The sequence below is a fragment of the Psammomys obesus genome, unplaced genomic scaffold, assembly GCF_907164565.1.
Source record: "Psammomys obesus unplaced genomic scaffold, mPsaObe1.curated_primary_1811, whole genome shotgun sequence".
NCBI classification, from domain to species: domain Eukaryota; kingdom Metazoa; phylum Chordata; class Mammalia; order Rodentia; family Muridae; genus Psammomys; species Psammomys obesus.
Window position 1 is genome coordinate 1 of NW_026590763.1, and position 14,118 is coordinate 14,118.

General features: G+C 39.3%; 1 protein-coding gene across 1 annotated transcript; it reads right to left on the bottom strand.

The window, feature by feature from the left end:
* Nucleotides 1–2,908: 2,908 nt before the first annotated feature.
* Nucleotides 2,909–13,412, bottom strand: LOC129678117 (cell division cycle and apoptosis regulator protein 1-like; the record flags this gene model as incomplete). Its single annotated transcript, XM_055608799.1, has 7 exons — nucleotides 2,909–3,101; nucleotides 3,225–3,339; nucleotides 6,585–6,778; nucleotides 10,448–10,480; nucleotides 11,665–11,709; nucleotides 12,513–12,685; nucleotides 13,350–13,412. Coding segments are annotated over 7 exons (816 nt in total), but the record flags the coding sequence as incomplete, so codon positions are not given.
* Between the last annotated feature and the right edge of the window lie 706 nt (nucleotides 13,413–14,118).

Genomic DNA, 14,118 nt, shown 5'->3' on the forward strand with positions numbered 1-14,118 from the left:
GTGTGTGTGTGTGTGTGTGTGTGTGTGTGTGTGTGTGTGTGTGTGTGGTGTGTGTGTGCACGTATGTGCAAAAAAAAAAAAAAAAGTTCAAAGCTTACAAATTGCCGACACCTGATATATATATACACACAAAATCAATGAATGTTATGTAATAAGATAGCTAGAGAATATTAAAATACCATGGGGATATTATGGAGAGATTATTCATTTGCAGAGGGAAAAGGATACTATTAAACCAGAGAAATCAGTCGGGCAGTGGTGGCACACAACTTTGATGCCAGTGCTTTGGAGGTAGAGACAGGTGGCTCTGTGTGAATTTGAGGCCAGCATGGTCTACATACTGAGTCCCAGGAGAGGCAAGGCTACACAGAGAAAACCTGTCTCCAAAAAAGAAAACCAAAACAAACAAAAGAACAGAGAAATCTATGGTTGATGCCTGCAAATAATCAAATCCAGAATTATTAACAGTGGGATAACTAAAATCATTTTAAAAAATGAAGCATGAATTACAAAGCATTAGCCATAACCAATTCATGCCAAAGCACTTAGACTTACCCTTCAGTTTCTAAAGGGAAAAGGTAAAAATAATACAAGGAATTAAAAAAAAAAAAAATCTAAAAGAAACCATAAGATATACAGAAAAAAATCCAAAATAAATAAATACAAATGTAGAAAATCAAGTGTGGTAGCATATGCCTATAAACCAGCATATGAGAAGTAGAGGTAGAAGAATCTGGAGTTCAAAATTATGCTTGGCTACATAGTGAATTCAAAGCCTGTCTGAACTATATAGGACCCTATCTCAAAACAAACAAACAAACAAATTAAAAATAAACATCAATCAAAAACATAGGGCTCAGCAAGTAGTACACGTGTACCACTTAGCACAAAAACATTTCTATACCTAGAACCTTAAAAAAGCTAGAAGAAAATTGAAAACTTCGACAAAGTTGCCCTCTGTTCTCCAGGTGTACTGGCAGCACACGTTTACACTCAAGAGTGTGTATGTGTACACATATACACAGTAATTAAATACAGTAGGAGAAAGCTGGGAATGGTGGTGTACACCTTTAATCGAAGCACTTGGAGGTAGAAGCAGGGGGATCTCTGTTCAAGGCCAGCCTGGCCTACAAAGCGAGTTCACATAGAGAAACCCTGTCTTAAAATACCACCAAAAAAAAAAAAAGATGGGGGGGACCCTGGTGAGATGGCTCAATGGTTAAGAGCACTAGCTGCTCTTCAGAAGTCATGAGTTCAATTCCTAGCAACCATATGGTTGGTGTACATGTAGACAGAGAACTCATGCACCTAAAAAATACATACATACATACATACATACATACATACATACATACATACATACACACAAGCCAGAAAGCTGGCAAAATGGCTCAGCAGTTAACTGCACTGGCTTCCAGAGGACTCAACTTGGATTCCTAGCACTCACACGGCAGCTTACAACTGCCTGTAACTCTAGTTCTAGAGATCCAATACCTTCCTCTGGCCTCTATGGGCACTGAGCATGGACATGGGACACAGACATACATACAGGCAAAACATACACATAAAAATAAATCTAATAAACTTCCATATTACCCATTTATACCACTCTATGTACAGACCCATGTATGTCAATGTATATATGTCAGTGTCCCAGATATCCTTACATACCCATGTTTATAGTAAAACTACTCAAGAGATAGCAAAAAGGTTCCTCAACACAAACATGGAAAATGTAGGACGCATATATATGTATAGATATGATGGCAATTTTATGCAACAAGGAAAAACAAAATCATGGAATCTGCAAAAAAAATTGATTCAATCAGAAATCACAATGCTACAGAAAATGAGCAAAGATTCAAAACAACAAACACTACACATGTTTGTCATATGGAGAAACTCAATTTAAATGTATGTGCATGTGTTTATATTGTAGATAACAAAACTATAAAAGAGATTGAGAAAAAGGGATCTCTTAGTAAAGAAAGGACAATGGAATACATGCACTAGGACACCAGAAAAGGGGGGAGAAAAGAAATCATCTAGGGGTAGGAGGAAAACATGAAAATGTATGACACTTATGTATGCTGAGGCAGTGATGTCTATTTTATGTATATTTACTCCAAACATTAGAAAACAAAAACAAAAATTAAAAAAAAGTCCATACTGTGGTTAGTTTTACTATCCGCTTGAAACAAGCTATAATTATCTGGGAAATGGAAACTGCAACTAAGAAAGTATCTATATCAGAATGTCCTTCCTGTAGGCAAGTCTGTGAGGCATTTCTTGACTTATGACTGACGGGGGAGGGCCCAGGCAATGGTGGGTGGCACCACCATTGGGCAGGTGGTCCTGGGAGGTGTAAGAAAACAGTGAAGGGTGGAGGGGCAGGAGAGATGGCTCAGCAGTTAAAAGCACTGGCTGTTCTTTCAGAGGACCAGGGTTCAATTCCCAGCACCTACAATGGCAGCGCACAACTATCTAACTCCCACTCCAGGGGATCCAACTCCCTCACAAATGCTGGCAAAGCACCAATATACATAAAATAAACAAATAAATTAAAAAACAAAACAAAAAAACAGTGAGCAAGCCATGGAGAGCAAATCAATAAGTTGCATTCCTCCACAGTCTCTGCTTCAATTCCTGCCTCAGCTCCTGCCCTGAATGATGAATTATAACCTGTAAGACAAGTAATCCTTTCCTCCCCCATGAATTGGTTTTAAAACAGTAAGTGAAGGCAAACTTTAGGAGTAGAAAATGTTCTGTTCATGATACTTAAGCTTTATTTCACGTTTTCCTGAAGTTGATGATAATTCCTTTGTAACTAGAAACATGTTCTCAGTATTTTAGCAGTTTAAACATCCACACATTCATTGGAAACAAGAAATGAACATACATGTAATACCTTTCTGCTGTGGCTGTTGTAACAAGGGCTGTGGCTGTGTCTGCAATAGTGGTGTAATAGAAGCAGCTGAGATCTGAGCTTGCAGTAATGACTGGGGTTGTGGCTGGGCCTGAACACCAAATGTTGTCTGTGGCACAATCGGCTGAATAACAGCAGTAGGAGTCTTCAGTAAAGGTTGAGTTTGGGACTGATTCTAAAAACAAATGAAAATAAATAAATAAGCAAACAAACAAATAAATTCCTTTAAAAAATTACATTATAAAACATAAAAGCCAAGTATCAAGTTTCTATAGTACCAAACACAATAATTATGTACCTGATTTGGTAGTGTTTGAATTCTTTGTGCATTCCATTTAAAAGGCATATTAGGATTATAAGTTGCTTCAACCAATACTCTATCACCAACTTGGGGGGTTTTCCCTTTAACAGCACTGGAAAAAAAAAATAAAGGGCAAATATAAACACAAAAAAGTCTTCCAAATTGATTTATACACAATTAAAAGAGATCTTCCCACATAAAAGATTTATACACTTTATTTTTTGTTTGTTTTGTTTCTTTTCTTTTGGAGAATCTTTTTATGGAGCCTTGGCATGCCTAGAACTCACTTCTGTACACCAACCTGGCCTTACAGAGATTTGACTGGCTCTGTCTTTCAAAGGCTATAGTGACTTTATATGGGCCACATGTATGACAGGGCCCATAGAGATCATAAGAGAGTGTCTGATCCCTGGAACTAGAATTACAGATGTTTGGGAACCATAAGATAGGTGATGGGAACCAGATATGGGTCTTCTGCAAGAATAACGAGTGCTTTAAACTGCTAAATCATCTCTATAGTCCCTAAAGATTTTATTTTTAATAATCTGGGTCTGTTGTGGATATGGTTACATGAACTAGTACCCTAGAAGTTAGAGGTATAAAATCCCCCTGGAGCTGGAGTTTCAGGTAGCTATGAGCCACTTGACTACCTCCAGGTTCAGTGATAAACCCTGATTCAAAGGCAAGGCTGGGTGTGGTGGCACATCTTTAATCCCAGCACTCAGAAAACAGAGGGAGGCAGATCTCTTCTACGAATTCTCTCTGGTCTCTTCTATGAATTCATGTCCAATCTGGTGTCTGGTCAACAGAACACCAAGGCTACATAAGAAACCCTATCTCCTTCACCCACCCAAAAAAAGAGACTGAGAATACCCCAAAGTCTTTCTCTGTTGATGCATGCCTGCAACAACTCTATACATGTACATAAACAACACATACACCACAGTAGGTACACACACACATACACACTAATCTAAAAAAATAAACCTAGGGTGCTGGAGAGATGGCTCGGTGGGTAGGATGTGTGCTCTTCCAGAGGTCCTGAGTTCAATTCCCAGCAAGCCCATAGTGGCTTACAACCATTCATACTGGAATCTGATGCCCTCTCTGACATGAAGGCAAACATGTAGATAAGATAGAACAGTCATACATAAAATAAGTAAGTAAAAGTTCAAAAAATTCTAAATAATCTGAAAAAAAAAAAATCCTATTTCTTGCAACCACCACCATAAAAAGAAGGAAATACTGATATTTTAAGGACACCAAGGGCAGGTAAGCTGCCACATGTCTTTAATTCCAGCACTTGAGAGGCAAAGGCAGGCAGATTTCTGAGTTTGAAGCCAGCCTGGTCTACAAAGTGAGTTCCAAGACAGCCAGGACTACACAGTGAAGCTCTTTCTCAAAAAAAAAAAAAAAAACAAACAAACAAAAAAACCCACTGAAAACTTGATCCAATTAATTTAGTTTTTCAATTGAAAAACAAATGTTAGGCAGTCAAAGGTGGCACACGCCTTTTATCTCAGCTCTCAGAGGAGGCAGAGGGAGTTGGAGCTATGAGGTCAAGGATGGATTAGCCTACAGAATAAGTTCCTGAACAGAGAAGACTACACAGAGAAACAAACAAACAAAAAGAGAGAAAAAAAAGAAAGGAAGGAAGGAAGGAAGGAAGGAAGGAAGGAAGGAAGGAAGGAAGGAAGGAAGGAAGAAAAGAAAAAGAAAACCAATTATTTGCCAGACAGGATGGTGCGCACCTTTAGTCCTGGCACCCAGAAGGCAGAGGCAAATGGATTATTTATGGTTCAAGGCCATGCAAGTTCTAGTCAGCCAAGTCTATATAGTAAATCGCTGTACCCCCCCCCCAAAAAACAACCAAATAAAACAAACAAAAAACCCCAACCCTTTAATGTTTAATGTTCGTTGGCCAGGCATCATAGCAAATATTTTTTAATCTTAGCACTCAGGAGGCAAAGGCAAATAGATCTCTGTGAGTTCACTGGGAACCTGCATTTTAAGAGTGAATTCCAAGCCAAAACAATCACAACCACCCTAACTTTTTGCGCGGGGGAAGATAATTCACAACTACCCTAACCTTTAGGGCTAGGGGAGATAATTCATTGCCATACAAACACAAGGACCCAAGTCTGAACCCTAAATATCCACATGAAACCTGGGCAATGGTGACACACCTGTAACCACAGGACTGTGAGGGCAATGACAGATAGACCCAGGAGGCTTGAAGGCCAGCCACACTAGCAGAGATGTTGAATTTCAGGTTAAGTGGAAGAGCTTATGGTAAAAAAAACAAAACAAAACAATAAAGAACAGGGCTGGAGAGATGGCTCAGAGGTTAAAAACACTGGCTATACTTCCAAAGGTCCTAATTCTCAGCAACCACATGGTGGCTCAGAACCACCCATAATGATACCTGGTGCCCTCTTCTGGCATGCAGGCACACATGCAGGCAGAATGCTGTATAAATGAAAAATTAAAAAAAAAAAAAAAAAAAAAGAGAGAGAGAGAGAGAGACTAAAGAACAAAGCTAACTCTGGCCTGCACACACATGTACTTAGGTGAGTATACCTTTCCTTCAAAGCATGTATGAGCACATACACAAATATACATGCACACAAAATTTAGAAAAAAAAATTTAGTCAGTATTAAGTATGTAAAAATCAAGATTAGATTTTAAACTGGTCATGGTGGTACACGCCCATAATCCCAACACTCAGGGAGGCAGAGGCAGGTGGATCTCTGTGAGTGCAAAGCCAGCCTGGTCTACAGAGTGAGTCCAAGACACAGGGAAAGTCTGGGGGTTAGGGGGAAAAGAAAACAAAAACAAAAAAAGACTAGATAAGACCCAGCTATTCTAAAACTACGTAGATTAGGCTAGCCTAGTAATCACAGACATCCACAAGTCTCTGCTGGGATTAAAGGTATGCGCCACCACGCCTACCTAATTTTATTCCCTAATTTTACTCTAAACCTAGACTTGAATATGTTACCATAACTAACACCTAACTGATAAAACATAAAGAATTAAGAAATTAACACTTATTAGCAAGCTGGAAGACTAAGCCTGATCCCTGGAACCCACATAACAGTAAATAACAAACTTCCACCTCTAACCTCCACTTGTATGTAAAACCCCATACATATATATATACATATATAAATGCAATTTTATCTAAAAAGAACATACATAAAAATATACAAATAAATTATTTAAAAATAAAATTATAATAAATAATTTAAAAATAAAATTCTAATTTTTGCCATGATTAAGAAAATGTTACACACACACACACAAAAAAGAAAATGTTACACGTATCATCAATCAACATGTAATGAAGTTTTTACCCAAGCTGAAAGAATACATCTTCATCCACAAATCCAAATGTGTCATGGAGCTTTGTAACCACTCCTGTGAAAACACGCTGCTTCTGAGGTTGAGTTTGCTGCTGACTGGACCTTGGTGTTGGATATGATACAGTAATCTGTGCCGCAGGCTGAGGAGTTGACAGGCTAAGGCTTGTGGGCAATGCAACAGCTGGCTATCAAACAAAGCAGTATCACATTAAGACTTGCAACTGTCTAAAGATTAAAAATTATTGTAAACTCCAGTATTGTACTATGGTAAGAAATCACTCCATTCCCAAAACAAACAAAGAAAAAGCCTACGAATTTTGGCAATTGCTTATAATCTCAGTGCTGGAAAAGAAGCTATTCCTGCTCACTGACCAGACAGTCTAGACTGCACAGTTCCTGTCTCATACAAAACAAAACAAAACAGTAAATGGCACCTAAGGAGTTACCTGAGACTGTCACCCACCTTCATCAAATGTGTACCAGTATGTTTATGCATGTATATTAGTTTGCACCCATCTCAAAACCCAAAACCCGCGTATGGAAGCTCATGCCTATAATCCTAGCATATGAGAAGCTGATGTTATGAGGCTCAATTGCCACAGCCTTGAGCAAAGGAAACTAATATGATATCCTAACTCAAAAGACCATTGAACCACACAATGCTTCTGCTAAAGGCTTAGCAAAGTCCTAAGTACAGAAAAAGAACCCAGCATTTCTTCCCCCCCCCCCAGCATTTCTTTAATTTGACCAAAGTTACTATCTAAGAAAATTTCTTTAACTTACTGTGCTCTAAAGCATAGTCTGGAAGATATTTATTCTAAGGAAAGGAACTTCTATAGCTTTTCCAATTAACTGGAGAGTTTTGTTAGGAATTGAAAATATGAGTCAGAGATATGGCTCAGCAGAGTCATTACCAAGCCTGATGATCTGAGTTCAAATCTGAGAACCTACATAGAAGAAGGCAACTGACCCCTGAAAAATCATCCCTTGATCTCGACATGGCATTTAAGGATTTATTTATGTTATGTATATTACTGCTTTATCTGCGTGTACACCTGTATGCCAGAAGAGAACATCAGATTTCAGTATACATGGTTGTGAGACACCATGTGGTCGCTGGGAATTGAACTCAAGACCTCTGGAAGAACAGATAGTGCTCTTAACCACTGAGCCATCTCCCCAGCCTCCTTGACATAATATTTAAACATGCAACATTGATAGGGGGTTTCAAGACAAGGTTTCTCTGTGTAGCCTTGGCTGTCCAAGACTGACTTTGTAGACCAGGCTCATCTTCAACTCACAGAGATCCACCTGCCTCTGCCTCCCGGAGTGTTGGGATTACAAGGTGTGTGCCACTGCATGTGGCTTCAACACCACATATTTAAGAAGTAAATAACTTTAAACAATTTTTTAAAAGAAAATTAAATATTTGTCCAATTATGTTTTTGTTCTGTGGCATGTGTTCAAATGTGTATGTCTCTCACTCCTGAGAATCAAACCCAGGCCTCAAACAAACTAGGTGAGCAGCGCAGAGCAAAGTTAGTTTTGTTTGCTTGATAAAAGCTTCCTATGTAACCCAACTGCTTCTGGGGTCCCTTGCCTGTTGAATGACTATAGATGTGTATCACCAAGCTTGGCCCAATTTGACCTCTTTATTTAAGAAAGATGGGGCAAGGGTCTCTGGGATAGGGAGGCTCCCAGGAATCCATGGGTGACCCGAGCTGGGACTCCTAGCAGCAGAGGATATGGAGCCTGAAGTCACCACTCCTGTAGTCAAGGACTTCCAGTGTGGGGGAGGGACACCAACCACTCATAAAACCTTTGACCCAAAATCTGTCCTTACTACAAAAAATTTAGGGATAAAGATGGAACTGAGATTGAGGAAATGGCCAACTAATGGCTGGCCCAACTTGAGACCTACCCCATGGGAGAAAGCCAAACCTTGACACTATTAATGATAAGGTGTCATTATCTGCTTTGCTTGCAGACAGGAGCCTAGCTTAGCTCTTCTGAGAGGCTTCACCCAGTAGTTAATGGAAACAGATGTGGAGACCCACAGCCAAACAATAGGTGGAACTCCAGGAGTCTTGCAGGAGAGTCCAGCAGGAAGGATTGAGGGAGCCAGAGCGGTCAAGGACACCACAAGACTTACAGAGTCAACTAAACTATGTCCATGGAAGCTCACAGAGACTAAACCACCAATCAAATACCAATCAAATGTATTGGCTGGACCTAGGCCCCTTACACATATGTAGATGTACAGCTTGTTTTCCTGTGGGTCTCCTAACAATGGGGATTGGAGGAGGCTGTCTCTGACCATATTGCCTACCTTTAGTTCCCTTTCCCCTAGCTGGGCTGCCTTTTCTGGCCTCAGTAGGAGAGGATGCACTTAGTCCTCCTCCCTTAATATGTCAGGGTGGATTGGTGCTCATGGGGAGATGGGAGGAGAGGGTGTGAGGGTGGGACTGAGAGGAGAGGAAAGAGAAGGTTGTGATCAGACTGTAAAGAAATTATGTAATAAATTTTAAAAAGGAAAAACACTAAGCAAGCAAAGCAAAGAAAGGAAGAAAAAAAGGAAAGAATTACAATTTCTCAATTGAAGTGTTCTTGTTGGGCTTTTCTGTTTGTTTTAGATAGGATCTCACTTTGTAGCTTGGGCTGCCTGAAATAGAATAGACTGGCCTTAAACTCAGAGAGGCATCTGTCCCTGACACCCTAATGCTGGGAATGAAATCATCCATCTACATTTAAGATTTTTATTTTTTATTTGTATGAGAATGCCCGGAACTTGAGTTAGTTACAAGCAGCTGTGAGAAACAGATACTAGAAACTGAATGTCACTCCCCTGGAACAGCAGCAAGTTGCCCTTAGTTGCTTGTTCAGCCATCTCTCTAGTCCCATGTTTTTTTTGGTTTATGAGACAGGGTTTCTAGGTGTATAGCCTTGTCTATCCTGGACTCGCTTTGTAGACCAGTCGGCCTTGAACTCATAGAAATCCACCTGACTCTGCCTCTCTGGGTGCTGGGATTATAGACATGCGCCACTATGCCTTACTTAGTCCCATGTTCATTCTTCCTTCCTTCCTTCCTTCCTTCCTTCCTTCCTTCCTTCCTTCCTTCCTTCCTTCCTTCCTTCCTTCCTTCTTTCTTTCTTTTTTTTTAAAGGGTCTGGGGAATAACTTAGCTGCTAGAATGCTTGCCAAACCTGGGTGATGAAGCGAAAATGATTATGTTGTGTATGTATAGCATGCACTCAAATGTGCAGGTGTGAACACACAAGTATACAAACATGGAGGCCAGAATAAGACATGAGATGTTTTCCTATATGTTCTCCAGTTAATTGACAAAGATCTCCAACACTTTATGAACCAGACCTAGTGGAACATGTGTAATCCCAGCACCAGAATTAGAAGCAGGAGGACAAGAAATTCAAGGTCAACTTTGGCTACACAGCCAGTGAGGCCAGCCTGGGATACAAGAGACCACTTTCAGAGAAAACAAAACAAAGCCAGGCGGTGGCAGCACACACCTGTAATGCCAGCACTCAGGAGGCAGAGGTAGGAAGATTATCTGAGAGTTTAAGGCTAGCCTGGTCTACAAAGTGAGTCCAGGACAGCAAAGGCTACACACAGAAACCCTATATTGAAATACCAAAAATAAGTAAGTAAAATAAATGGAAGCATATAATACACAATACACTATTCTCAACACAAAACACAGTGGCATAATTTTTATCTTTATCTAACAGTAAATATTGCAATATTATACAAACCAAACATGTTATCTTTAAACTCTTATTGAAAAACTACAACAGAAATAACTCAGATGCTCAAAATAAATTAACAGCAAACTAACCTGTGTTAAAATGGTCTGCTGGGGTTGCTGTAACTAAAAATAAGAAAACACAAACAAGACCAGTCAGTATGACTCTTTCAGAGATGATTTATAAAGGCATTGTTTTGTTTTGTTTTCAAAGTTTTATCTTTACAAATGTATCTATTATTTAATTTTATGTGTATGAGTGTTTTGCCTGGGATCTCTAACTGCACCAAGTGTACGATTTGTGGTGGCAGAGGCATCATATCCCTGGGAGTTGGAGATACAGGTGTTTGTGATCCACCAGACATAAATATTGGAAATCTGACTCTGGAACTGAAGTTACACAGTTGCTGAGTCACCATATGAGTACTGAGAATTGAATCCACATCCTGTGGAGGACCAGCAACTGCTCATAAACACAGAATCTCTCTAGACCTCTAATCTTGGTTTTACACATTAGCCCTTTTATTAAAATAATGTGAGAAACAACGTAACTAATTACAAGGCTTACAACTATCTCAAAACATACACCAGTTATTTCTAAGTGACTCATTCAATAACTAAGTATTAAGCTACATTTAATAAAGAAATTGGAGCCCGTTGTAATGGTGCACATCTTCAATACCAGCCCCTGGGAGGCAGAGGCAGGTGGATCTCTTTGAGTTCCAGGCCAGCCTGATCTACAAAGCGAGTCAAGGACAGCCAAGGCTACACAGAGAAACCATGTCTCAAAAAAACAAACAAACAAAAAAAGTAAATACATATATAAATAAATAGATAGACACAGATACCTGTTAAGATTTATAATTGCCTTATTTGCCTTGGGTTGGGCAGATATTTCACTTATACTGTTTCACTAACGTCATTGTCCATCTCCTAGCCCCCACCCAAAATCATCCATCTTAATCTTCCTGATGAGGATAGTGAGATAATGTAAGTGAAATATCTGCCTGGCCCAAGGTAAATAAGGCAATTATAAATCTAACAGGTGTCTGTCTTATTATTTGTAATAGTGGGTTAAGTAATAGTGCCATGATGATCATAGGGCTAAAAATAAACATTATATAGCCCAACAGCCATTTTTCAAATTTGCTACAACAGTTTAGCTATTTCCTATGCCACCCAAAGGATTAAAAATTATACTTTTAAGGTTGATGGCAAGAAGGAATTTACAAAGTATACCACTTTAATTTGGGGAAAGAGGAAAGTGGCTGCTTTTAAATCAGTTTTTAACATGAAAAATTTACACGAACCTGTTGTTGCACACTATACAAGGCCTGCTGAGGTTGTGAATATTGCTGAAAAAGAATATTAAACAAAGACAAGGTTAAGAGTATTCACTTTCGAAATAATGTACATACAGATAAAAACTACACTGAAATATTCTAGGCTAGCTATACTCCATCTAAAATTAACAAAACGATGATTATTTATATTCTGAGAGGCACTAAAGCCAGAATTTTCATAAAACTGATAAGGCATATATGTCCAACTCAGGAACATGAGAATTTAAGATTGTGCTGGGCAGTGATGGTACTCGCCTTTAATCCCAATACTTAGGAAGCAGAGGCAGGTAAATCTCTTCTGAGTTTGAGGCTAGCCTGGTCTACAGACTTCTAAGACAGCTAGAGCTACATAGTGAGACTCTATCACAAAACAAAACAAAACAAAACAGGTAAAAAAGACAAACAGAAGAATTTAAGATTTCTAACGATACAACTATACTTTATGCAAAGCATAGTTTAAATTTGTTTTGTCTTCAGATACATTCCTGCTATGTACTCCAGTAAAGCCTCAAATTTAATAGTCTCCTTCTCTCCTTTCCCAAGTGCTGAGATTATAAGTACGTACCACCAAGCAAAGCTACAATATAATTTTAACAATTCTTCACTGTTTAAAATACAAAGGTAACAGCCAATAATACTAGGACATACTTGGGATGGTAAGTAGGAAAATCATAGTTCAAGACCAATAGAAACAATACAGACAACCTGTCTCAAAAATAAAACAAATGAACAAATCAAAGAGAAAACATAAGCAACAGCAAAAATGTAATATAGACTGCCATTTTTATCACCTTATGCATCACTCAAAAACTCACTTGCTGTAATGCAGCTGCAGCAGCTGCTGCTTGTTGCTGCAGTGCTGCAGTCTGTGTTAACTGATAGTTTGCTGGCGTCTGTGTGGTAAGGCCTGCTGCCGCCAATGCAGTCTGCTGGGTATAAATGGTAGGAGATGCTCCCAGAAGTGATGGCTGCTGAACACCTAGTGCAGCTAAAATAAGATTGAAAGGGGACAGCAATCAAAATTACTTGGTTCCTTTGCAGCACTCTCCCGTGACTCCCACAACAAAGAAAAACTGGATCCACTATCCCACACTGCAGTAAAACAACCAACTTCACCTAGACCCAGAGTCTGTGTAGTGGCATACACCTTTAATCCCAGGACTAGAAGGTGTGGGGTAGAGAGGAAAGCAGATTCTGTGAATTTGAATAGTTTGGTCTATATATCAAGTTCTAGGACAGTTGAGGCTACATAGACTTAGTCACAAATAAATAAAAATTATTTTCAACCAGGCATAGCAACACATGGCTGTAATCCCTGCATTTAGGTGTAGGCAGGAAAACCAAGGGTTTAACGACAGCCTAAGCTTACCAAATCCAGGCCAGAGTAGGCTACGTCAGACTTTCTCTGAAAAGCAAAACAGATTTTTTTTTTTTTAAATCTTGTTTTACTAACCTAAAATTTACTCTTGGGCAGCAAACTAGCTCAATACTAGCTCAGTACTTGTGTGGTAAGTAGATGACTGATCTTCAACATTACAACAGGAAAAAGTGAGAATGTAATGTTTTATCTACAAGCAGGATGAGAAATTAAGAACAGCTTCTGGGAAGAATTGACCCTGACAGCTTTTCACTGGAAAAGATTTTCAATGTACCTCTTCTCCATATTAAAGACTTATAAAGCCGGGCACGGTGACACACACCTTGTAATCCCAGCACTTGGGAGGCAGAGGCAGGCTGATCTCTGTGAGTTCAAGTCCAGTTCGGTCTGCAGAGTAAGTTCCAGGACAGCCAGGACTACACAGAGAAACCCTGTCTCGAAAAAAGAAAGGGGGGGAAGATTTATAAAATTGGGATGGTAGCTAAAAAGACAGCTCAGCAGTTAGGAACACTTAAAAGTCATACATATACACAGATGCAGACAACACTCACACATTTGCTATTCTTCCAGAATCAAGACCAGTGTTGGAATTCCAACATTCATATTGGGTGGCTCATAACTGTAACTAATCCAGATCTAAGGGATCTAACACCCTCTTCTGGCCTCCACAGGCACACACATATGTGGCACTCGCTAACACTGACACATACAAATAAAAATCTCAAGAAAAAAACAAGCCAGGGTGTGGCAATACATACCTACAATCTCAGCCCTAGGCTAGAAAAGGAGTACCAGGATAACCTAAGCTATTTAGGAAAACTACACACTCACACACACAAAACCTAAGATTTAAAAAACCAACTTTATGTTGAGTGTAGTGGCACAAGCCTTTAATCTCAGCCTCTGAGGAGTCAGAGGAAGGTAGATCTCTGAGTCCAAACTCACTCTGCTTCTACACAGTGAATTTCAAGCCAAGGCTAGAGTATGGGCCCCTCAAAAAAAAAATAATAAAAGTCAGTCTCACAGGCTAATAAGATATGTAA